At 36.8% G+C, this 27207-nt stretch overlaps 1 protein-coding gene across 1 annotated transcript; it reads right to left on the bottom strand.

The window, feature by feature from the left end:
• On the bottom strand, nucleotides 1-26741 carry LOC128657526 (cytochrome P450 1B1). Its single transcript, XM_053711900.1, has 3 exons — nucleotides 26171-26741; nucleotides 24747-25805; nucleotides 1-2326 (listed from the first exon to the last, which is right to left on the bottom strand). The coding sequence occupies exons 2-3, from the start codon at nucleotides 25781-25783 to the stop codon at nucleotides 1744-1746; spliced, it is 1620 nt and encodes a 539-aa protein (XP_053567875.1). The 5' UTR covers nucleotides 25784-25805; nucleotides 26171-26741; the 3' UTR covers nucleotides 1-1743.
• Between the last annotated feature and the right edge of the window lie 466 nt (nucleotides 26742-27207).

Below are 27207 nucleotides of genomic sequence, written 5' to 3'. Positions count from 1 at the left end.
TAATTATTCATTTATTTTTATTTTTTTTATTTGTCCATTTTTTTTCAAAGAAAAGCAACTTATTCAAACTATTTGTTATACAATACACATTTCAGTTAAGAACAGAGCATGCCACATAATTTGTCTGTAAGCGTGGGTATTGTTTTGGTTATTGTTCTTTGATTGGTAGATGAGCACCTGGCATGCTGGCATTAATTATTGAGGAAAATGTATATTCCCATACTGATTTATAGGTGTATATTATTAGTGGGTCACGTTATTTTACCATTTTGCAATACAATATAAACACAATGATTCTGTAATTTCAATTCTTTATTAGCTAGTTGGTATTCATAAAGGGACATTAAAGTCCAAAAATAAAATGCTCTATTTTACTATTTTGCTATTGCTTGAATATAACTATAGGCTGATTCCAATTTTTTAGAAAAAAATGTATCTAATGATTTTCTGAAAAAAATCACTTTTAAAGTCTAGGGGGATTTTTTTGAACATAAATTAGTTGATAAGTTTTTCTTATCAAGGATTGGAATCAACCCCTGTGCGTTTAACCCAAGCAAATAGGTTAAACACATAGTTAAAGTCAGCTCTTACGCAGCAATCCACTAGCTAAACACATCTGCTGAGGTATATGTGCATAGCCCCCAATCATCAGCTAAGAGTTGTGTCTTTCTGTTTCTGAATCCCGAGCCTACATAGGTATGCAAGAAAACAAGATAGAGAAAAAGGGGGTTCAATGGCACTACCCTGTGATGTAATACACTATGACTGTACCCTCGTGGTATTAAGTAGCTTTTATGCTAAGTTATAACTGGGGTCAGTGGTGCTGTGTATTGAATCAATGATTAGACACAAAAGAAGCATGGGAAAAAGTCCCATTCTAGAATACACTTATAGCACTCATTATAGGCATAGAAATGTGGATAATAATCGAATTTGGAAATGATCAACAAAGGAAACTCAAGGTCTCAGGTCAGGATAAAACATAACTTTTATTGGGAACACATAAAAAATAGGAGATTTAAAATATAGGGATGTGCAACTTAAAAACAATGCTCCTACTAGGATGATATAGTACCTTGCAATCAAAATTTGTGGTTATAGAGGTTCAATTGCATATATATTATATGTGAACCTTGATGGATCTCAAAGTCATATTGATCCAAATCACATGTAGGTTACACTATATAGGTAATAGTAACACTAATGAACCTCAAGAATTAAAGAGAGTCTATGTACTAATAGTACAGGTACCTAATAACATTACCAATAGTTCATGTTGATTATTATCCACATTTCTATGCCTATAATGAGTGCTATAAGTGTATTCTAGAATGGGACTTTTTCCCATGCTTCTTTTGTGTCTAATGCAAGAAAACAAAGTAAGTCTGACAATAGAAGTTCATTAAAAAGTCTCTTTAAACTATGTGTTCTATCTGAACCATGAATATTTAATTTTGACACTTGCTTGTAGCTTTTAAATTTATATTATTCTCCAAGTGTCATTTGAAGTGCTCTAGGTAGAATTGTATTATGTTACTAAAATATATAGCTTTATTGAACTATTCATATACAAAAAACAAATATCAATATATCAGTGCATTACAGCAGTTCACATGTTACAGGAAATATGATTTAAAAGTTTGTTTTAATATTATAAATGGTTAATCTGTTGACATAATAAAAGGCAAGAATTACGGATCTCAGTTTAATATTTTGGTCCATATGTCCAGTGTATGTAGCAGCCTACTCTTCATTTCTCATTGAGAGTACAGTATTATCTAGTAAGTCCATGTTGCCATCTCGAAGTGTCATGCTAATCATGAAAGGCTTAGGTTTGATGCTCAGCCCATAGTCACAATTCAGATTTAGAATGGCAGAAGGATCTGCCGTGAAGGTGCACTGATGGACTAAGATTGATGCAAAGAGGAAGAGTTGCACTTTAGATAACTCTTCACCAATACACCTTCTTTTGCCAACTGAGAAGATCATCACGTTGCTCGCCAGGTCTTTATTGAGAAACCCATTTACATCTAGGAATCTAGACGGGTTAAATTCCTCTGGTTTCGACCATTTCTCTGGATCATGATTTACTGACCATTGATTGACAAACACCACGGTATCTTTGGGAATTTTGTAGCCCATTAAATCTGTATCTTTTGTGGTTGCATGAGGAATAGTGACTGGAACAAAACTGCTAAACCTCATTAATTCATAAAGAAAAGCCATGATATATGGTAAATTTGGCTGATCATCAACGCAAGGCAAGCGATCTCTGCCAATAACCGTATCCACTTCTTCTTGCATTTTGATCTGAATCTTTGGAAACCTGTGTAAAAAATAAATTTATATTTTAGTCATCCAATCTTCTACAAGTTTGTATAACAATAAAAATACTGTCATATACTATTTATAATTAAACTCAGCAAACTAATCACACTATTAGAACATATGATTTCAATGGAATGCAGTCAAAGGTGTATTTTGGCTTCGGCTTACTTTGCCTATACCTTGGGCCGCAGGTCTTAAAGAGGCAGTTAAGTCAAAATTAAACTTTCATGATTCAGATAGAACATGGAATTTTCAACAACTTTTCAATTTACTTTTATTATCTAATTTGCTTTGTTTTCTTAGCATCCTTTGTTGGAAAATATGCCTAGACAGGCTCAGAAGCAGTAATTACCTAATGGGAACTAACTTATGATTGCTGGCTCAACATACAGTATAGACCTCTGATCACTGGCTCACCAGATGAACTCAGCTAGTTCCCAGTAGGGCATTGCTGCTTTTTCAACAAAGGACACCATGAGAATGAAGCAAATTTGATAATAGAAGTAAATTGGAATCTTTTTTTCACACTGTATACTCTATCTGAATCATGAACGAAAAATGTGGTGTTTCATGTCCCTTTAAGGTAGGCAGCTAATTTTGAGGGATAGTACTATGGTATGATACCTTCCCCTTCAAATGCTTGTAATTATTATATTTGTTAATTTGATTACAATTAAATGATCCTTAGTTGTTTTGTGGGTGGGTGTGAACCCTATACACATCTCTGGTTGTGAGAAATATATAAGCTAAATAAAAAATTAAGGTGAAATATGAGCTAAAATTGCAGGTGGGAGATTTTTCAGTGCTGTTTTTTTCTAACACCCCACATCCCCTCACTTTAACCCCTTATAACTGCTTTGTGCCGTTTAAAAAAAAACGATGCTCATATTTTTTATTTAAAAGAAGAAACGGTACACTTTAATATGGAGGCAAATGTGGGACATTTTTTAAATTAACCAGAAGTCTGACCTCTAGTTCATTTTTGGAGCGGTTATTGCTACCACGAGCTCGTGCTATCATTAACCTGCCACTTGTAATGGCTGGTTATTTAACATGCTCCCGTTAATGGGCAAAATTACTTCTTTACGGGCGCACGTTAAATTAGCGCTCCACTTGTAATCTAGCCCATAGCTTGTAAACACAACCTGGGGGATAATGAATGAAACTTCAGGCCTAACAGAAGACATTTATTGTTATCCTTGGCCACAAGCTTTACAAAAAAAAAACAGGTAATACAAATGTCATAACATTTCTCAACTCTTAGTAGATATATGTAATTTTACAACTTCCAGCCATCTGTACTTCTATAACAATTAACTACTGTTATTTATTTTTCTATGGGGAACTTTAAAAAATATGTAAAATGTTATTTGTAAAAGTTCTATGAATGACAATACAATCAGAATATAATAATGAGTATATCTATATTTTTACTTTGATATTGGATCTAGAGAATAGCAATGATGTTGCCATTTATGTACAAAACTTATTATCATATGGTCAGTGGTGATAACAGTTATCTTACAGTCGTTACAATCTGCTTCACAAAACAAATAATCTATTTTTTGAGAAGTCCGTTATCTTTTTTAATTTATTTTAGTTCTTCTAATTTCTTAGTTCATTCCCATTGGAATTATTTTTCTCACACAAATTCACAGGAGGCATTTCTCACTTCTTTCCTAGTTTCCTAATAATCTTGGAAATTTCTTCAAGGTTTGTCTCCTTAAGTTCAAGTGTCTCCATAACCCAATTTCCCAGTCCAGTGCTGGGAAGGATGCATACCCTCATTATATCCACACTTAACCCTTTGAGTGCTAAGCAGGATTTAAATTTTTTCAGTTTTTTACTATTTAAAAAAAAAAAAATACTCCCCCACCCCAGATCCCCAAGCAGCATGCCCCCTTTCCCTATACTTTGTATTGTAAATTTTAAATAAAGTTGCGCAGTGACGTCATCACGTCATGCGTGTGACGTCACCGCACGTAACGGGAAGCTCCAGTGATGCCTGTCACTATACAGGCCCGATCGCCTGTATAGTGCAATTTTAAACAACTTTCTAAGTAACTATTATTATATAATTTTCTTCGTTCTCTTTGAATCTTTATTTGAAAAAACTGAAATGTAAGTTTAGGAGCCAACCCATTTTTGGTTCAGAACCTGGACAGTGCTTGCTTATTGATGGCTAAATGTAGCCATCTGAATCGTGAAAGAAAAAATTGGATGCTGAGCGCGCTAAGCCTCCTGTTAGCATGGCCAGGGACCGGGCAAGAAGAGGATCAGATTAGTACACTTTCCAGAGCACGTTAAGGTAAGTATTAATCCTTTTTAAAATAATTGAAAGGAAACAAAGAAATACTGACAAATTTTGTTATTATTATTTTGTTTTCTTTAAATTTTGCTGGTGCATTTATTTGGATTCTCAGTATAAATGTAAATTCATCTGAAAACAAATTCACATACCTAATTATTAACCATAAACTCACAGAATAATCGTTCTGCTATTCAGCTCTTACTCTGTGCTGTTCAGCCCTGTCTCTGCTTTTTAACTCTCTCTCTCTGATATTCAACTGCTCTCAGATGTTAAATAGTTTCACTGTAGATCATATCTGCTACTTAACTCTCTTTGCTCACAAGCTGCTCAGACTTCTCCCGTCTCCTTTTACACGTGTCCAACCACCGCAGCATGCAGGGAACTGTAGTTCCCCGGGTGCAGAGCTGCTAAAAGCTGCAGATATTGCATGCCATAGCGCTGAGATCAACATAAAAATAATACCAGCTCAAGCGTTGCACATACATAATAATAAAATATGTCACAATAAAAAAGGGACATTTTGGCGTCCCTTCAAAAAGTTCTGGGGACAAAGGGACAGTGTGCAAAAAAAATGACAATCCTGTAAAAAACGAGACGTCTGGTCACCCTAATATTAGGCCTAGTTTCCATTGCTGTTCTAAACTGCGTAAACTGGTAACATAAAACATCACCATAGAGACTTTAATAGAGACATTTGTTGTTGCCACCAGTTCACACAGTTTATAGCCTAAGTCACTATTGACTGTTACTCGATAAAGCTGTCCTAGAGGAAACTGGGGCAATAATGCATAATACGTACTATAGGTTTTCAACAGCACTTCATGAAAACCATTTCATTTAAAGTTATCTTTTGGATCATTGGGTAAGTTTTCATCAGCATTATTTGTTTACATATCATTTTGTAAACCTTTAATTGACTGCAGAACGTTGGGCAATGTAATATCACATTTGTTTAATAAAATATTGTAATGTATGTTATATTATGTTCCATTACAGAAATAAAAACTATCGGCTAGATTAAGAGTTCTGCGTTAGCCGTCAAAAGCAGCGTTAAGGGGTCCTAACGCTGCTTTTGGCCGGCCGCTGGTATTTAGAGTCAGGCAAGAAAGGGTCTACCGCTCACTTCCCTACCGCGATTCCAGGCTACCGCAGATCCCCTTACGCCAATTGCGTATCCTATCTTTTCAATGGGATCTGCCTAACGCTGGTATTTGGAGTCTTGGGAGAAGTGAGCGGTAGACCCTCTACCGACAAGACTCCAGCCGCAGAAAAAAGTCAGTAGTTAAGAGCTTAATGGGCTAACGCGTGAATATAAAGCTCTTAACTACTGTGCTATAAAGTACACTAACACCCATAAACTACCTATGTACCCCTAAACCGAGGCCCCCCCACATCGCCGCCACTCTAATAATTTTTTTAACCCCTAATCTGCCAACCGCCCATCGCCGCCACCTACATTATACCTATGAACCCCTAATCTGCTGCCCCTAACATCACCGACCCCTATATTATATTTATTAACCCCTAATCTGCCCCCCCAAACGTCGCTGCTACCTAACTACACTTATTAACCCCTAATCTGCCGACCGGACCTCGCAGCCACTATAATAAATGTATTAACCCCTAAACCGCCGCACTCCCGCCTCGCAAACACTATAATAAATAGTATTAACCCCTAATCTGCCCCCCCAACGTCGCCGCCACCTAACTTTAAGTATTAACCCCTAATCTGCCGACCGGACCTCAAATAGCTACAATATAATTATTCGTTATATTGTAGCTATATTATGGTTTATTTTACAGGTAAGTATTTAGTTTTAAATAGGAAAACTTTAGTTAATAAGAGTTAATTTATTTTGTTAGATTAAAATTATATTTAATTTAGGGGGGTCTTAGGGTTAGGGTTAGACTTAGCTTTAGGGGTTAATACATTTATTATAGTAGCGGCGAGGTCCGGTCGGCAGATTAGGGGTTAATACTTGAAGTTAGGTGGGGGCGACGTTGGGGGGGGCAGATTAGGGGTTAATACTATTTATTATAGTGTTTGCGAGGCGGGAGTGCGGCAGTTTAGGGGTTAATACATTTATTATAGTGGTGGCGAGGTCCGGTCGGCAGATTAGGGGTTAATTAGTGTAGGTAAGGGGTTAATAAATATAATATAGGGGTCGGCGGGGTTAGGGGCAGCAGAATAGGGGTTCATAGGTATAATGTAGGTTGCGGCGGTGTCCGGAGCGGCCGATTATGGGTTAATAATATAATGCAGGTGTCAGCGATAGGGGGGCGGCAGATTAGGGGTTAATAAGTGTAAGGTTAGGGGTGTTTAGACTCGGGGTTCATGTTAGGGTGTTAGGTGTAGACTTAGAGAGTGTTTCCCCATAGGAAACAATGGGGCTGCGTCAGGAGCTGAACGCTGCTTTTTTGCAGGTGTTAGGTTTTTTTTCAGCCAGCTCAGCCCCATTGATTCCTATGGGGATATCGTGCACGAGCACGTTTTGACAGCTTACCGCTACCGTAAGCAACGCTGGTATTGAGGGTTGAAGTGGAGCTACATTAGGCTCAACGCACCCTTTTTTGAGCCTAACGCAGCCCCTCAGACAACTCTAAATACCAGCGTTGTTTGGAAGCAGCGGTAGGAAAAAAAGCAGTGTTAGCTACGCGGGTCTTTACCGACAAAACTCTAAATCTAGCCGTATATTTGTAGCAACTTATGGAGTACACATATATTTCACATCACTTAAAGGGACATTAAACACAAAATAAATGTTATAACATAGTAGTGAGGTTTTTCCCCACCTCCCTCTAGTCATGGGTTGAAATCTAGCTTTCACTACATTCCTGTTTGCACATGTGAAGCAACTATCTTTCAGAAACATACAGTGTAACCTAGGTTCCAACATGGCCACATACATGATTAGAGGGAGATGAATGAAAAGTATTTAGGGACGTTCTAATGCAAAACGTACATGCTTTAATTTGTTACATTCATTAATATTTGCATTACTGATCCTAAATAACTATGGCCCTAATTATGTTAAATATTGCGGATAGGATGTGAAAAACCTCGCCGGCACAGGCAGGGGCTGCTTTCAGGGAATTCTCTACAAAAAGGGGCTTTCCGTGAGAGATGCAAAATGTCTCAGGGAGTAATCATGAGAAAGTGTTTATGAAAGGGACAGTCAACTCAAATTTTATATTCTTTAAACAGATATATAATCCCTTTATTACTCGTTCCCCAATTTGGCACAGCCAACATAGTTATATTAATATACTTTTAACCTCTGTGATTACCTTGTATCTAAGCATCTTCTGACAGCCCCCTGATCACATGACTTTTTATTTATTATCTATTGACTTGCATTTTAGCCAATTAGTGCTGTGTTGTGCAGAACCTACGGCATGAGTACAATGTTATCTATATGGCTAAACATGAACTAGCAGTCCCCTGCTGTGAAAAGCTAATAAAAAAAGTATTTGATAAGAGGCTGTCTGTAAAGGCTTAGAAATAGGCAGAAATTAGGAGGTTTAAATGTATAAAGTATATTAATAAAACAATGTTGGTTGTGCAAAGCTGGATAATGGGTAGTAAAGGCATTATCTATCTTTTTAAACATTAACAGTTTTAGTGTTGACTGTCCCTTTAAGACTATAACAAGACCTGGCAGACAACTTTCAACTGCTCCAATAGAATGTCCCTTGTATAGTGCACTAGCAGATGCGAAAACCCTTTTTACAAAAATAAAAACAATGAACTTTTATTTTTTAATTGTAAGTATAAGTTTCACACGGCTAGATTACGAGTTTTGCGATAAGCTGAAAAAGCAGCTTAACAGGTCTTAACGCTGCTTTTTCACTACCACTGCTATTACAAGTCTTGCAGGTTTAGGGGCACCGCACACTTCTTTGGCCTTACCGCAAACCGACTTACGTAAACTTCGTAAACCCTTTTTTCTATGGGACTTCCATAGCACTGGTGTTACGAGTCTGTCCTGGGAGGCCAAAAAGTGAGCGGTACACCCTCTACCTCCAAGATCCGTAACGCATTCTAAAGTCAGTAGGATCTTGGAGGTAGAGGGTGTACCGCTCACTTTTTGGAGGATTGAGCTTGCATTCTATTGGCTGATTGGAACAGCCAATAGAATACGAGCTTAATCCTATTGGCTGATTGGATCAGCCAATAGGATTGAACTTCAATCCTATTGGCTGATTGCATCAGTCAATAGAATTTTTTCTACCTTAATTCCGATTGGCTGATAGAATTCTATCAGCCAATCGGAATCTAAGGGACGCCATCTTGGATGATGTAATTTAAAGGAACCTTCATTCAGTAAGAAGACTCCGGATGAAGAGGATGCTCCACGTTGGATGTCTTGAAGATGGACCCGCTTCGCGTCGGATGGATGAAGATAGAAGATGCCGCCTGGATGAAGACTTCTGCCCATCTGGAGGACCACTTCGCCCGACTTGGATGAAGACTTCTCCCGGCTTCGTTGAGGACTTCGGCCCAGTTGGATGAAGACTTCTGCCGCTTCCTTGAGGATGGATGTCCGGTCTTCAGAACAGTAAGTCGATCTTCAGGGGGGGTTAGTTTTAGTTTTTTTTTTAAGGGTGTATTGGGTGGGTTTATTTTTTAGGTTAGGGCTTTGGGCTGCAATAGAGCTAAATGCCCTTTTAAGGGCAATGCCTATCCAAATGCCCTTTTCAGGGCAATGGGGAGCTTAGGTTTTTTTTAGTTAGTATTTTATTTGGGGGGTTGGTTGTGTGGGTGGTGGGTTTTACTGTTGAGGGGTTGTTTGTATTTTTATTTTTTACAGGTAAAAGAGCTGATTACTTTGGGGCAATGCCCCGCAAAAGGCCCTTTTAAGGGCTATTGATAGTTTAGTTTAGGCTAGGGTTTTTTTTTTATTCTGGGGGGGCTTTTTTTATTTTGATTGGGCTATTAGATTAGGTGTAATTAGTTTAAAGATCTGTAATTTATTTATTTTTTGTAATTTAGTATTTGTTTTTTTTTGTGATTTAGCTAATTTAATTTATTTAATTGTAGTTAATTTAGTTAATTTATTTAATTGTAGTGTAGTGTTAGGTGTTATTGTAACTTAGTTTAGGTTTTATTTTACAGGTCAATTTGTATTTATTTTAGCTAGGTAGTTATTAAATAGTTAATAACTATTTACTAACTATTCTACCTAGTTAAAATAAATACAAACTTGCCTGTAAAATAAAAATAAACCCTAAGCTAGTTACAATGTAACTATTAGTTATATTGTAGCTAGCTTAGGGTTTATTTTATAGTTTTAAATAGGAATAATGTAGTTAATGATAGTAATTTTATTTAGATTTATTTAAATTATATTTGTTAGGGGGTGTTAGGGTTAGACTTAGGCTTAGGGGTTAATAAATTTAATATAGTGGCGGCGACATTGGGGGCGGCAGATTAGGGGTTAATAAATATAATATAGGTGGCGGCGATGTTGGGGGCAGCAGATTAGGGGTTAATAACTATAATGTATGTGGCGGCGGTGTCCGGAGCGGCAGATTAGGGGTTAATAAGAATAATGTAGGTGTCGGTGATGTCGGGGGCGGCAGATTAGGGGTTAATAAGTGTAAGGTTAGGGGTGTTTAGACTCAGAGTTCATGTTAGGGTGTTAGGTGTAAACATAACTTTAGTTTCCCCATAGGAATCAATGGGGCTGCATTACTGAGATTTACGCTGCTTTCTGGCAGGCGTTAGACTTTTTCTCAGCCGTCTCTCCCCATTGATGTCTAAGGGGAAATCGTGCATGAGCACGTTCGACCAGCTCACCGCTGACTTAAGCAGCGCTGGTTTTGAAGTGCGGTATGGAGCTCAATTTTGCTCTACGCTCACTTCTTGCCTTTTAACGCCAGGTTTGTAAAAACCCATAATACCAGCGCTGCAGGTAAGTGAGCGGTGAGAAAAAAACATAATTTATGTAAGAACTTACCTGATAAATTAATTTCTTTCATATTAGCAAGAGTCCATGAGCTAGTGACGTATGGGATATACATTCCTACCAGGAGGGGCAAAGTTTCCCAAACCTCAAAATGCCTATAAATACACCCCTCACCACACCCACAAATCAGTTTAACGCATAGCCAAGAAGTGGGGTGATAAGACAAAAGTGCGAAAGCATAAAAAATAAGGAATTGGAATAATTGTGCTTTATACAAAAAAATCATAACCACCACAAAAAAGGGTGGGCCTCATGGACTCTTGCTAATATGAAAGAAATGAATTTATCAGGTAAGTTCTTACATAAATTATGTTTTCTTTCATGTAATTAGCAAGAGTCCATGAGCTAGTGACGTATGGGATAATGAATACCCAAGATGTGGATCTTCCACGCAAGAGTCACTAGAGAGGGAGGGATAAAATAAAGACAGCCAATTCCGCTGAAAATAATCCACACCCAAAATAAAATTTAAATCTTATAATGAAAAAAACTGAAATGATAAGCAGAAGAATCAAACTGAAACAGCTGCCTGAAGTACTTTTCTACCAAAAACTGCTTCAGAAGAAGAAAACACATCAAAATGGTAGAATTTAGTAAAAGTATGCAAAGAAGACCAAGTTGCTGCTTTGCAAATCTGATCAACCGAAGCTTCATTCCTAAACGCCCAGGAAGTAGAAACTGATCTAGTAGAATGAGCTGTAATCCTTTGAGACGGAGTTTTACCCGACTCGACATAAGCATGATGAATCAAAGACTTTAACCAAGACGCCAAAGAAATGGCAGAGGCCTTCTGACCTTTCCTAGAACCGGAAAAGATAACAAATAGACTAGAAGTCTTTCGGAAATTTTTAGTAGCTTCAACATAATATTTCAAAGCTCTAACTACATCCAAAGAATGCAACGATCTTTCCTTAGAATTCTTAGGATTAGGACACAATGAAGGAACCACAATTTCTCTACTAATGTTGTTAGAATTCACAACCTTAGGTAAAAATTAAAAGAAGTTTGCAACACCGCCTTATCCTGATGAAAAATCAGAAAAGGAGACTCACAAGAAAGAGCAGATGAATCAGAAACTCTTCTAGCAGAAGAGATGGCCAAAAGAAACAAAACTTTCCAAGAAAGTAATTTAATGTCCAGCGAATGCATAGGTTCAAACGGAGGAGCTTGAAGAGCCCCCAGAACCAAATTCAAACTCCAAGGAGGAGAAATTGACTTAATAACAGGTTTTATACGAACCAAAGCTTGTACAAAACAATGAATATCAGGAAGACTAGCAATCTTTCTGTGAAAAAGAACAGAAAGAGCAGAGATTTGTCCTTTCAAGGAACTTGCAGACAAACCTTTATCCAAACCATCCTGAAGAAACTGTAAAATTCTAGGAATTCTAAAAGAATGCCAAGAAAAATGATGAGAAAAACACCAAGAAATGTAAATCTTCCAGACTCGATAATATATCTTCCTAGATACAGATTTACGAGCCTGTAACATAGTATTAATCAGAGAGTCAGAGAAACCTCTATGACTGAGAATCAAGCGTTCAATCTCCATACCTTCAAATTTAAGGATTTGAGATCCTGATGGAAAAAAGGACCTTGTGATAGAAGGTCTGGTCTTAACGGAAGAGTCCACGGTTGGCAAGTGGCCATCCGGACAAGATCCGCATACCAAAACCTGTGAGGCCATGCTGGAGCCACCAGCAGAACAAACGAGCACTCCTTTAGAATCTTGGAAATTACTCTTGGAAGAAGAACTAGAGGCGGAAAGATATAGGCAGGATGATACTTCCAAGGAAGTGACAATGCATCCACTGCCTCCGCCTGAGGATCCCTGGATCTGGACCGATACCTGGGAAGTTTCTTGTTTAGATGAGAAGCCATCAGATCTATTTCTGGAAGTCCCCACATTTGAACAATCTGAAGAAATACCTCTGGGTGAAGAGACCATTCGCCCAGATGTAACGTTTGGCGACTGAGATAATCCGCTTCCCAATTGTCTATACCTGGGATATGAACCGCAGAAATTAGACAGGAGCTGGATTCCGCCCATACCAGAATTCGAGATACTTCTTTCATAGCCAGAGGACTGTGAGTCCCTCCTTGATGATTGACATATGCCACAGTTGTGACATTGTCCGTCTGAAAACAAATGAACGACTCTCTCTTTAGAAGAGGCCATGACTGAAGAGCTCTGAAAATTGCACAGAGTTCCAAAATATTGATTGGTAATCTCACCTCCTGAGATTCCCAAACCCCTTGTGCTGTCAGAGACCCCCAAACAGCTCCCCAACCTGTCAGACTTGCATCTGTTGAAATCACAGTCCAGGTTGGAAGAACAAAAAGAAGCCCCCTGAACTAAACAATGGTGGTCTGTCCACCACGTCAGAGAGTGTCGTACAATCGGTTTTAAAGATATTAATTGAGATATCTTTGTATAATCCCTGCACCACTGGTTCAGCATACAGAGCTGAAGAGGTCGCATGTGAAAACGAGCAAAGGGGACCGCGTCCAATGCAGCAGTCATAAGACCTAGAATTTCCATGCATAAGGCTACCGAAGGGAAAGATTGAGACTGAAGGTTTCGACAAGCTGAAACCAATTTCAGACGTCTCTTGTTTGTCAGAGACAGAGTCAAGGACACTGAATCTATCAGGAAACCTAAAAAGGTTACCCTTGTCTGAGGAATCAACTAACTTTTTGGTAAATTGATCCTCCAACCATGTTCTAGAAGAAACAACACTCATAATAGACTGGAAAGGTTCTTTCTAGTGAAAATGAGCAAAGGGAATTGAATCCAATGCTGTGGCCATAAGACCTAAAACTTCTGTGCATATATAGCAACTGAAGGAAATAATAGAGACTAAAGGTACCGACAGACGGAACCCAATAGAATTATCCCTTGTCTGATAGAGACAAAGACAGTGACACAAACTATCTGGAAACCTAAAAAAGGTGACCCTTGTGTGAGGAATCAAGAGCTTTCGAAAAAAAGATCCTCTAACTATGTCCTGAAGAGCAAGTGAATCATATGAGATTCCGCATCCTCAGAAAATAATCTGAATGAAAACAGAAAAATGAAAATATGCATTTATTGTATCTAATGAAAACAAATAATGCTATCAATGACCATAAAAAGGCAGAATAGTTTGAATAAAACTCCAAAACCCATTTCCTAAAAATGGAACTGGAAGAAATACCCCAGAAGATTCCAGGTCTGAGCAGCGCTTGAACCCCATGGGTGCCCAGCCATGCTTCAACAGTACCTAAAATATATAAGACAGAAACACACTTAAAGAAAGTGTTAGCCTTACTGGAATAAAATCAAAGAAATTTGGACAAAATAGAACCAAATAAATTTCAAAGAAGTCTTAACCTGCCCTTTACCAGCCAAGCTGGAATACGGCACGTACATCGCAATATTAGGGAGCTGATTTCGAACCCCAATTATAAACATGTTACTTGGGAAAGAACTCAGGAATTCGTTCCTTAATAAGAACAACCAAACTAGTATAAGCTTAAAGTTTTAGTCTTAGAACTCAATCTTGAAGCCCAGAGTAACAGTTAAGAATTGAATCCAATTATAAAACAAATAATTGATTATCTTAGAACAAAAGAAATATGGATTTTTTTTTTATTTTTTTTTTAAAAATCACAAAATTCTTCTAGCTAAAATAGCTAAAGACATAGATTAACCCTCATTTGCGAAAATATTCAATAAAATGAAGACACAAATGAAATTATTAGCATGATAGTCCAGTTTAAAGGACCAGTCAATACAGTGGACTTGCATAATCAATAAATGCAAAACAACAAGACAAATGCAACAGCACCAACTATCTAAAGGAAAATAAATACTATTTTGCTATAGAAACAATAGCATAATTAGTAGAAGTAGAGATAGCCCCAATAAATTGGAGAACCCTCCAAATTGAATTTAACTGCTGGCAAAGAATATAGTTTAAAACCTTCGAAGAAGGAATAAAAGAAAATTCTCAGCCTATTCCATTCCCTAGAATGGGGAATTGGAAAGAAAACCTCTGAAAACACAGAAGAAATAAATAGGCAGAAATAGTGTCAGCTAGTCTTAAAGAACTAGTTACCTTAATATCCAAAATAATCAACACCTTTTCAACAAAGAACAAATGTACTTTAATAATAGAAAAATAATTAAAAAGTAGATTTGTTAGTGTCAATATCTGATGAAGAAAATTTCTGAAAGAGAAAAAACATCATCAGAGAAGGATAAATCAGTATGTTGTTGGTCATTTGAAACTTCAATAATTAAAAAAGAAGTGAAAAATACCTAAAAAATGTATTAGAAGGCATGAAGTCAGACAAAGCCTTTAAAATAGAATCAGAAAAATATTTCTTATAAATCTTCTAAATATTTCTTGTGCATAAGATGTAAGAATGGAAATATATAAAGCATAAATACTAATGGATTCTGCATGTAAAAGTATATCATAATAACTTATTACAAACCATAGCTAAAGATAAACATTTATAACATTTAAAATAAATGAACTTAGCTTTGGTAGAACTGAAACTCAGTTAAGCGTTTATCCAGAAGTGGCTTCTGATTCAGGGTCAATCTGAGACATCTTGCAATATGTAATAGAAAAAACAACATATAAAGCAAAAATGATCAAATTCCTTAAATGACAGTTTCAGGAATGGGAAAAAAATGACAATGAACAAGCTTCTAGCAACCAGAAGCAATAAATAATGAGACTTTAATATTGTGGAGACAACGACGCTCGAATTTTTTAGCGCCAAAAAAAGCCACCCACATTATTTGGCGCCTAAATGCTTTTGGCGCCACACCCGGTAACGCCGACATTTTTTGGCGCAAAAAACGTAAAAAAAATGACGCAACTTCCGGCGACACGTATGACGCCGGAAATGACAAGAAAATTTTTGCGCCAAGAAAGTCCGTGCCAAGAATGACGCAATAAAATGAAGCATTTTCAGCCCCCGCGAGCCTAACAGCCCACAGGAAAAAAAAGTCAAATTTTAAGGTAAGAAAAATGATTTATTCATATGCATTATCCCAAATATGAAACTGACTGTCTGAAATAAGGAACGTTGAACATCCTGAATCAAGGCAAATAAATGTTTAAACACATATATTTAGAACTTTTTTATAAAAAAGTGCCCAACCATAGCTTAGAGTGTCACAGAAAATAAGACTTACTTACCCCAGGACACTCATCTACATGTAGTAGAAAGCCAAACCAGTACTGAAACGAGAATCAGTAGAGGTAATGGTATATATATATAAGAGTATATCGTCGATCTGAAAAGGGAGGTAAGAGATGAATCTCTACGACCGATAACAGAGAACCTATGAAATAGACCCCGTAGAAGGAGATCATTGAATTCAAATAGGCAATACTCTCTTCACATCCCTCTGACATTCACTGCACGCTGAGAGGAAAACCGGGCTCCAACCTGTTGCAGAGCGCATATCAACGTAGAATCTAGCACAAACTTACTTCACCACCTCCATAGGAGGCAAAGTTTGTAAAACTGATTTGTGGGTGTGGTGAGGGGTGTATTTATAGGCATTTTAAGGTTTGGGAAACTTTGCCCCTCCTGGTAGGAATGTATATCCCATACGTCACTAGCTCATGGACTCTTGCTAATTACATGAAAGAAACTGCTCGTTAGCACTGCATAGCTCCTAACGCAAAACTTGAGTCATAATCTGGCCGACAGTGTTTATTTCATTTGCAGTGTAGTTTTAGTATGATTTCCTCTTTATGCATTTTTTCCTGAGAAATTTTAATATGACTTTTAATTTTTACATAAAAAACTATTTTTGCAGAAAAGAAATTTGTTAAGGTTTGACAATACAAGTATTTTTTTACTGTGTCCTTTTATTTCAATTCATAATTTATTTGTTTCATACAAATTTTAAATTACAATTTTTATGAGCTTTATTATAAAATGTTGAACACCCCAATATGAGACATACATAAAACTTTCTTGAGAATTACAACAAGGGCTTCAAAGTACTGGTAAGATTTCTTAGAGAATTTTGCAAACCTATAGACCTTTAAATAATTTGATCCTTGGTGATTACCTCTGCAAAATGTTAAACACATTGGTTATATCCACTTATGTGTTGCAAGCCTGGCAGCTGTTGAGCAGGAATTTAATGGTGAGCCAATCGGAAGCAGCAGTCACACAACCCCACCAATTGTAAGGCATGTAGCTCCAAAGCAGGACATTACTTATGTACCAATGGCGTCCCTTGATGAATTGAATTAGTATATCTGCAGAATTAACTGTATTTGTTGTAAATAAAATATTGTTTGAATGATATGCACATATGTATCTATGATCTAAAAAATTATTGCAATATTCCGAAATAAACTACTATTTCAGCTATAAAGATGTTCCTGCATTAGATTTGTCATTATAAAAATAACATTTTCAGATCTATTCATCAAATGGCTCATACCTTTGTTTACTACAGTTTCTATAAAATGTAAAGACATTGTAAAGTTTGCCAGTAACTTGCATACAAGTTGAATCTTTGCCAGAGTAAACTAAATCTCAGCTTTTCTCTGAGCCTGTTCGTTTTTGTTTATATTACAGCTTGGTTTGGGGAGCTAATGAGTGGTTACATCAGCCAACTTACGAACATTCAAAATATTGTTATGTCCCATTAAAATGTGTATTAAAGGGACAGTAAAGGCAAAATTAAACTGCCGTGATTGAAATAAACAACTTTCCAAATTACTTCTATTATCAAATGTGCTTCATTCTTTTGGTATCCTTTGTTGAAGAGTAGGCTTTGGATCAGCAATGCCTAACCGGGAGATAGCTAAATGCAGTGGATGCACCAATTACAAGAGGCATAAATATGCAGCCACCAATCTGCAGCTAGCTCCCAGTAGTGCATTGCTGCTATCTGGTTATTCTTTTCAAGAGATGTCAAGAGAATCATTCAATTTATAGAAGTAAATTGGCAAGTTGTTTAAATGTTTATGTTCTATATGAATCATGAAAGTTTAATAAGTACTTTACTGTCCCTTTAATACAATGTATTTGTTTATATAATAAATGTATAGACACTTATTTCAATCTATCAGAGCTGTGAAAAATAATGAGCCAGATTACGAGTGGAGTGCAAGCATTTGAGCCCAAGCAATAAGGGTTTTATCACGGGGGTTTGCGCTCATCGGGCATGAGTGCAATAGTGATTTACGCTAGAATGAATACCGCAACTTCAGAGCTCTGGTTAACTGTTTTGCGAAACATGAAAGTTGCACAAAACACATCAAAAATACATTACAAAGTATAGTTACACTAATAATAACACTATCTAAAAAAATGTATTTAAAAAAATTATTGTTCTCAAAAGTTATAAAGGCTCAAAGATATGAGGTCTCAGGTGTTAGAAAAAAAAGGGAGGCAAAGGGCTTTAACGTAGACATACATACATATACATGTCTAAATATGTATATATATATATATATATATATATATATATATATATATATATATATATATATGTCTATATATGTCTATATATGTATTTATATGTGTATATATGTATTTACAGACATATATACACAAATAAACACATAAATACATATGTACACACATAAGACATATATAGTGCATTGGAGCCCTTTGCAGTTAAGTAGATTAAAACATTTATGCAATATTCATATTTAATAAAGGTTGTAACTATGTGTATATTTCACATTCCAATGTTCTTCACATAGCAGAATATGTTCTAAGTATTTCTAAATAGATATTCCTATATATATATATATATATATATATATATATATATATATATATATATATATATATAGTACCAAAATACCATCAGATATATGTAGAAATATATATTTATGAATATACAGAACATGCACTGGTTACACCTATCCTCAAAAAACCTTCCCTTGATCCAACCTCCCCTTCAAATTACCGCCCTATTTCCCTACTCCCTCTTGCCTCAAAGTTCCTCGAAAAGCTAGTTTACGCACGTCTATCGCATTTCCTTACACTAAACTCTCTTCTTGACCCACTGCAATCTGGATTTCGTTCCCATCACTCTACAGAGACAGCAATTGTCAAGGTTACCAATGACCTACTTGCAGCAAAATCCAAAGGCCACTTCTCTCTGCTTATCCTCCTTGACCTGTCTGCAGCCTTTGACACTGTTGACCACCCTCTTCTGCTCCAAACCCTCCAATCCTTTGGCATCTGTGACACAGCTCTCTCGTGGTTCTCTTCCTATCTGACTAACCGTACATTTAGTGTAGCCTTCTCTGGAGCATCCTCTGCCCCGTTACCACTTTCTGTTGGGGTACCTCAAGGCTCTGTCCTTGGTCCCCTTCTCTTCTCAATCTACACGTCGTCACTAGGTTCCTTAATAAAGTCCCATGGGTTTCAATACCATTTGTATGCCGATGACACCCAAATCTACCTCTCTGCACCAGACCTACCTCCTTCCTTACTAACCCGTGTCACTAACTGTCTTTCTCACATCTCATCTTGGATGTCCTCTCACTACCTTAAGCTAAATCTCTCCAAAACTGAACTCCTTATTTTTCCCCCTTCTTCCAATGTCTCCACCCCCAAAATTTCTATAACTGTTGTTAATTCCACCATTACCCCTACCCTGCTCGCCCGGTGTCTTGGGGTCACACTTGACTCAGATCTTTCCTTCACTCCTCACATCCAGTCCTTGGCTAAAGTCTGCCGCTTCCACCTTAAAAACATTGCTAAAATTAGACATTTCCTTACACAAGATACAACCAAGATTTTAATCCACTCTCTCATCCTTTCCCGCCTCGACTACTGCAATTCCGTCCTCTCTGGTCTACCTAGCTGCCGCATAGCTCCTTTACAATCCATTATGAATGCCTCTGCCAAACTCATCTTCCTTACTCGTCGCTCTTTATCTGCTGCACCTCTCTGCCATTCCCTTCACTGGCTTCCTCTTGCCTCTAGGATTAAACATAAAATCCTCACCCTGACATATAAAGTTCTCAACTGCACTGCTCCCCCCTACATCTCAGAACTTGTCTCTAGATACTCTCCCTCCCGTTCCCTTCGATCAGCTCAGGATCTCCTCCTCTCCTCCTCTCTTGTTACTTCCTCACATTCACGTTTACAGGACTTCTCCAGACTGGCCCCCATCTTGTGGAATTCCCTGCCTTGCTCCATAAGACTCTCCCCTAGTTTTAACAGCTTCAAGCACTCCCTAAAAACTTTACTAGGGATGCATACAACCAACGCTAACCTTCCCTAACGCAATTGCTTTCCCCTTGAACCCCTTAGATTGTAAGCCTATGGGCCCAGCTGTTTACAGATTGCTTCATAAGAGCCGACTACAACAGTGATACTCTCGGCAGGGCCCTCTACCCACTTGACCCCTACAAAAGCTATCCTGTACACCGACTATGTTTACAGCGCTGCGGAATCTGTTGGCGCTCTACAAATACCTGATAATAATAATAATAACATATAATGCTATGTGAAGAACATGGGAATGTGAAATATTCATATTTTCATGTCGGGTTAGCACACATGAGAATATGTGATCTTGTTTGCGTGAGAGTGGGATTTTAGGGTTATTTTCCACTTTTTTTCTTTATCAACTTCTATGGGGGAATACGTGAACGGCACACAATATTCTAACTTCGGCTTTTTGCACTTCGAGCAGAAGCGTTACTTTGCGCTCCACACGTAATCTGGCACAATGTATGCAAGCTCGGATAATTATTCTTTTTTGTTTATTTCCCTCTAACCTATTCTAATCAGTAACTTATGGTCAAAGGAACATGAAACACTTTGAGATTGTAATATAAAGATAGTGAATTATGTATAGATTAAAAAAAAATCTATATACTTTAATTCTTTATTTTGTTTATTTTTCCAATAATATAACTTTGAAAATTGTGGGTTTCCAATTTTGATAACTGGAAATACACACTGAAACTTTATGCGCTACATATCTTCCCCTATCGTATTTCATATTTAAAAATATATGTTCATTACAAATTTTTTTCCATTAAAAACATTTATTTGGGTGCTAGGATTATTTTTATACTTATAGGACCTGATTGGGAAGAATTCTGGGCTTGCTAGAGTCTGTAAAAATTATTGACAGGTAGGCTAAAGGCAGTTTTTGCCTTGAGAACAGTATCTCTCAAATGCATATTCCCAGCATTTAAGTATGTGATGGAGATGCATATATTTAATTTTCCATGATGAAAACATGTTGATTATTTTGCTTTGAGACCAACAAAGTTTTCCTACCTAGCTATCAGAATAATTTTTCAAGTATGAATTCTAATGATTTTGGATTTATCCAGTTCAACATGTACCTATTTAATCTTTTTGATATATTTACTAATTTGCACTGCTTATTTGTTTTTAAAAATTAAATGTTCATGGGTGTCCAATGTATGTGTTAATATAAACAGTTGTTCGTGGTTTAATATCAAATCACATATTCTAAATTATTAATCTAGTATACAACTAAAAAAAATATCATAAGAAAGTTCTTTTCTGGTTGCAATTAATTATTTGGACATTTAAAGATTGATTATAATGTCTTAAAGGGCCACTGTAAGTAAATATTTTCTATGCCTGTTACTAACTAACTACCCCAAATACTCTTTTTATCAATAGCATTTCATGAACATATTTCTACCGTATATCAGAAATCTTGTCTGCAAATGTAATTGTTTTCCAAACCCATCCTTTGCTCTGTACCAATCCATTTACAATACCTAGGTTTCAAAATGGCGCTTTAAACACAAAGTTATTGGTTTAAGTATTTTGAACACTCAGTGCTGAAAATAGTGGGCAGGATAACGTGACATCATCGGCGAATAAAATATATAACTTTTAGAACATTATGAAACTTCGTTTTGGAGAAAATATAGGTCAGTAGGTTTTAATTAATGTTTATTAACTTTAATATGTTAGTTGTTTAGCTTAAAAATTATAACAGAAAGTAATCGTTTAAATAATAAGAAATTGTAAATTGCACATAACACCAATAAACATTATAGTAAAAAGGCAAAAAAAAGCACTACAGGAAGTCAGTTACTAGGTTTAGTTTTCATTGGTCATGTATATTTTGCTTCTGTGAAGATCTGCAGAAAGCCAAATAAGCTAAAATAACTTGCTCTTGGGCTAGTTTTCATTCTAGTTGTAAAATTTATGACCTGGTGGTTACAATATAGATTTCCATTAAAGTCTATGTCTGTGCTTCTTAAATTGGGGGATGGGTGGCCCTTAAGGTTTTTGGGGGGTACTCACAAGGTTTGATAACCAGAGCTGGCTCAACCATGGGACCAAGTGGATCTAACGGACTCAGGGAGTACTTGACAAGGGGCAGCATTTTAGTGATTGAGTCAGTCACTGTCCGACCCAGACTACTGTCCTCTATCACCGTTGGGGAAGATGCAGACTCCCAGAAGCATAACCTCATCTTTCACAAAGACACAAAACTGGTTGGGGAGGCATTCAAGGTGGGACAAATGCATCTTTTCCTTAACTTCCTTACAACTTACTGTGCAATTGTGCATAAGCATTGCTTGCATGCAGGTAGACAGGTTTAGTAAGGTGAGCGGCCAGGCTAGTAGCTTAATATGCTAATAAGTAAAGTTACTATGGGGGGAAGTCATTGCAATCTCGGACCCATCAAACACAATGTATTGATAGAATGGTAGGCTAAGTTGCAATTCCTGACCAAGCAACAGCAGTAACGCAATTAGGTAGAAAGGAATGGGAGGACACTTTTGACTTCCCCTTCTTCTTTAAATGTAAGTTTTGTGTGTCTTCAACTCTTTACACAAGCTTTTTCATAAAATAAATGAATGCAGACATTATTCATGGGACACCTGGGCTGTGTGTGAGTGTGTGTTGTGAGTGTGTATGTGTGTGTGTCTGTGAATGTATGTGAGTGTGTGTTATGAGTATGGGTGTATGTGTGTATCTATAAATGAGTGTGTTTGTGTTGTGCATGAGTGTTGTGTGCATGAGTGAGTTTATGTGTGTGAGTGTGTTTTGTATGTATTTATATATATGAGTGTCTGTATGTGTGTTTATGTATCAGTGAATAACTTTTTTTTCCATATTTTTCTTAATGTGAGGTAGGCACACAGCTAATTTTGTATCTCTTTAAATGTGGTTACATATTTTAGTCACTTGGCCAAACATTACAATGGCCAAGTATTTTTTGCGCACAGTGCTCAACAAAATGATAGGAAACGTATGCAGAGTTCAAGAAGCCTATATAGGAGGTACATGGAGTTTGACAAAGAGTCTGTTAGCGATAATTGTACTTATGTTCCTTTGTAATCCCCTCACTTGTGTCATATACTGTATATTATTGGTGTCTAAAAAAACTAAAAATTGTATACCCATCTAACAAGGGGTTTGTTTTGGACTACATTATAATAATGGGGGTCACAAAACAATTTCCAATATATAAATAGTTTAAGAAGCTCTGGTTTACTCTTTTTTTATTTTTTTTTATTTTCTTGAAGTTAGTACAAGTTCACAGCTTTAATGTATATAGTCCTAATTGTTTTGCAGGCAAACTCTGTGGCAGTGATGTTTAAAAAATAAAATAAAAACAAGTCACCTTTACACTCAAAGGTAATTGGCCCTCCTTTTAAATCCATTACAAGGGACAGTCTAGTCAAAATTAAACGTCCATGATTCAGACAGAGCATGCAATTTTAAGCAACTTTCTAATTTACTCCTATTATCAATTTTTCATTGTTCTCTTGGTATATTTACCAAGATTGGTGTCTAAATGTAGCCACTAATCAGCAAGCACTAACCAGGTGCTGAACATAATTTGTCTGGCTCCTAAGCTTATATTCTTGCTTTTTCAAATAAAGATACCAAGAGAACGAAGAAAAATTGATCATAGGAGTAAATTAGAAAGTTGCTTACAATTGCATGCTCTATCTGAATCATTAAAGTTTAATTTTGACTAGACTATCCCTTTGATGTCAGGTGTCAAAGTAATTCCACCTGCAAATGTTGCAGGTTAGATTTTGAAATGCTGGTATATCATATCAGCGAAATCCTTATTTCTGACATGTGACTTTTAGATATGACAATAATTTCCATTGAAAATTTTGTATATACACATTTTATTTTAATAGGATACAACAAGTAATGTTTTATTCATCATTAGAATAAGGGACGGTACTTCACTAAATCACTTCTTAAAGGGACACTGAACCCAATTTTTTTATTTTGTGATTCAGATAGAGCATGCAATTTTAAGCAACTTTCTAAGTTATTCCTATTATCAATTTTTCTTTGTTCTCTTGCTATCTTTATTTGAAATAAAAGCCATCTAAGCTTTTTTTGGGTTAAGAACTCTGGACAGCACTTTTTGATTGGTGGATGGATTTTTTTCCACCAATCAGCAAGGAAAACCCAGGTTGTTCACCAAAATGGGCCGGCATCGAAACTTAGATTCTTGCATTTCAAATAAAGATACCAAGAGAATAAAGAAAATTTAATAATAGGAGTAAATTAGAAAGTTGCTTAAAAATTCATGCTCTATCTGAATCACAAAAGAAAAATTTTGGGTTCAGTGTCCCTTTAATTTATAGGTATAGATAGATGGATAGATAGAAGATAGAGATAGATAGATAGATAGATAGATAGATAGATAGATAGATGATAGATACAGTAGATAGATGATAGATAGATAATAGATAGATAGATAGATAGATAGATAGATAGATAGATAGATAGATAGATAGATAGATAAGTATATGATAGACAGACAGACAGACAGACAGACAGACAGACAGATAGATAGATAGATAGATAGATAGATAGATAGATAGATAGATAGATAGATAGATAGATAGATAGATAGATGATATACTAGATTATATGATTTTTGTTTAAGAACATTGAATGGTCAGCTGTGTTGCTAGAATGAATCTAAAATATATTTTAATAGTGATATATTGCTACACTGTTTCTATGGTAGCAACAAGGTATGTGTATAAATGTGTAACACGTATCCCTACTATGTATTGCTGGAGAATAAGAGGGAGACCTACTTGTAGATTAGTCTCAATAGGAAAAATACTTATTTGCACTAACTAGAAGATCACGTACCTGATGAGGAAGAATATGAGCCACTGAAGAGCTGTGGACAAAGTATCCTGGCTAGCACCAAAGATATCAGTGACGGTGGCTGGGACATGATCTGTCTCCAGCAGTTGGAATCCCTGATGGTTGCTCTTCACCACCTTTTTTTCGCCACCGTTACTAACACTCTTTTCTAATAAGATGTGTATGAAGGCATCCATCATGTCTCTGGTAGACCCAGAGGTAACTGTGCTGCGATGCTGTAAGAACTTGCAGTGGACAAAGCTGTAGAATTCTTTATTTACCTGCTGGAAGTTTCTGAAGACCGTTCTCACTGGGTTTGGGAAGTACTGGAGCCAGGGCATGACATCCACCAAGCTTCCAGCCCCCACTGTCTTACTGAACTTGTCATTATTGCTAAGTAGTGCTTGAAACTCCAGGTCTTCATGACTGTATCTTCTACCAAAACATATAGCACTCATCACATTGGCCACAGCCACTATTAAATGTCTCCCAGGACAGAAATATCTCCCATCTTCTCCAAGTTTAGAGAATAGTCTGATAAGTTCACTGGCTTCGTTCAGAACATGTTGTCCAAGACTGCGCTTTGTTTGAGGGTTGGCAGTAGAGAATGCTCTCACTGTAGACTGTGCCACCTTACGGTGTGCCCTCCACCTCTCATTATAAAAGCCAAATGCCAAGCTGCGACCTCCAGATACAGCATTAAAGGAAGGAAATTTGGGGCGACCTGCAAAGTCTGCTCCTTTATGTAGAAGAGCATATCGGATGACTCTATCCCCATTCAGCACCACAACCTTCATACTGCCCAACTTGATTTGAAATATTTCACCATACTTCTTGGATAAGTCAACAAAGGTGAGGTGAGGAGACTTGCCTATCTGCATAGCATTGCCGATCAATGGCCAAGGAAAAGGTCCCGGTGGGTAACAGGATTTGGACCATCTGGGGATGACCCAAAACTGAATCCACTTCCAGCAATAAATAACTGTGAGGATGCACAGAAATGTCAACAACAGGTTGTGAAGAGACAGCTCCGCATACATCTTCAAGATATTGATAGGAGATCTAAATGCACATATACAACGTAATTATATTTTGTGAAAATGATACAAATATGTAATTATGTATGTTTATGGTGTTACACATTGGTTTAGTTAAACACTACAATTCCATGAGAATGCCTAACCATGTTACTCATAAACATTTTATCTTAAACGTGCAATAATAATTCTTCACAATTAAGGGTTATAATAAATAAAACTGTCCATGTTATGTTAAGTGGTGTATTAGCAAATGCAATAACCATTGAGTAAGCCATGTGTTTACAGCAACAAATTCGACTTACGTCTACCACCTAGAGGCTGATTAGTAAAGTGCAATCTTATAATTAATTAATCTGGTTATATAGAAGCCACAGGCGATGGACTAACCTGGACAAAAAAGGGATTCTTCAGTAGTATAAGATATATTCCAAGTCAGTTGTTTATGGTCAAATCAGATTCAGGGCTAGTTTAATCAGTCATTGCTGGCAGTGAATAGCAAACAAATAATTTATCTATTCAAAATGACGAAAAGATAGTTGATCTTTTCTATTTTGCTCAGGTAATGCATAGATCCCCAGACTTAAAATATCAAGTCACATGCCTCCGTATGTCACTAAATAGAAGCTAAATTATATTGCTATGCTGTCAGATTAATGATGCTTTTAATATCCCCTTTGAGTTCTAGATATCTTATTAAGGATGCATTTGTGGATGATGTGCTGGATAGGGTCTCAATGCAGATATTCATGTTGCAGGTCTTCATTGGAGTCAAAGTAAATGGCACTTAATATTTTACTTTTCCGTATTACCCTTTATAAGAAGTCCCAAGTGATGTGAGTGGTTCCTCCCCATCAGGTCCCTCCAGAATGTGTGGTCACCGCCCAGCCTCTCCCTATTGGACCCTGCTACTTGGCACTTGCAACTTGCAGTGAATAGCTCACACTCTACATGTTCACATAGCAATTTTGCCAACTGTTTCAGATCTCTCTGCTGAGACTTTTTTTTCTTTTCTTTACCCTTTAATTGTTAAATTGTAAACTGACATCATCCGGAAATCATTCTTAATTTTTATTGGTTACATGGATCAATGTAGAGATAGCTCAGGGCAAAAACTAGGGAGGTTAACCTTTTCGTTGCCAGAGGAATCTAGAAATGCAGAAGGGGTTAAATAGCTATGCGTGTAAACTGTGTATTAGCGTGCGAGCTGCTGCAGAGGCTGGAAATCTCCTAATCTCTACAACACCTTGGGCACAACAAGCAGCTCTGGGGCCAACTTCTTGCTCTGGATCTTGGATTCTGGATTTTGAAGCCAAATTACAAACAATTTAGAAGTAGTACTGAAGGTGTGGGAATTAGATGTGACTGCTGACAATAAACCTGTGTGCTGGCAGATGATTTATTTATATTAAAGGTGAGTAAATATG

The sequence above is a fragment of the Bombina bombina genome, chromosome 4 (assembly GCF_027579735.1).
Source record: "Bombina bombina isolate aBomBom1 chromosome 4, aBomBom1.pri, whole genome shotgun sequence".
In the NCBI taxonomy this organism is placed as follows: Eukaryota; Metazoa; Chordata; class Amphibia; order Anura; family Bombinatoridae; genus Bombina; species Bombina bombina.
Note: the sequence above shows the minus strand (reverse complement) of the source record. Positions and strands in the feature narration are given on the sequence as shown.

Coding starts and splice junctions, on each gene's coding strand:
- LOC128657526 (XM_053711900.1), bottom strand. CDS start 25,783: ATGTATGCGGAGCTGTCTCTTCACAACCTGTTGTTGACATTTCTGTGC. Junction 2,327..24,746: donor CTCATATTCTTCCTCATCAG/GTACGTGATCTT, acceptor TTTTTTACACAG/GTTTCCAAAGATTCAGATCA.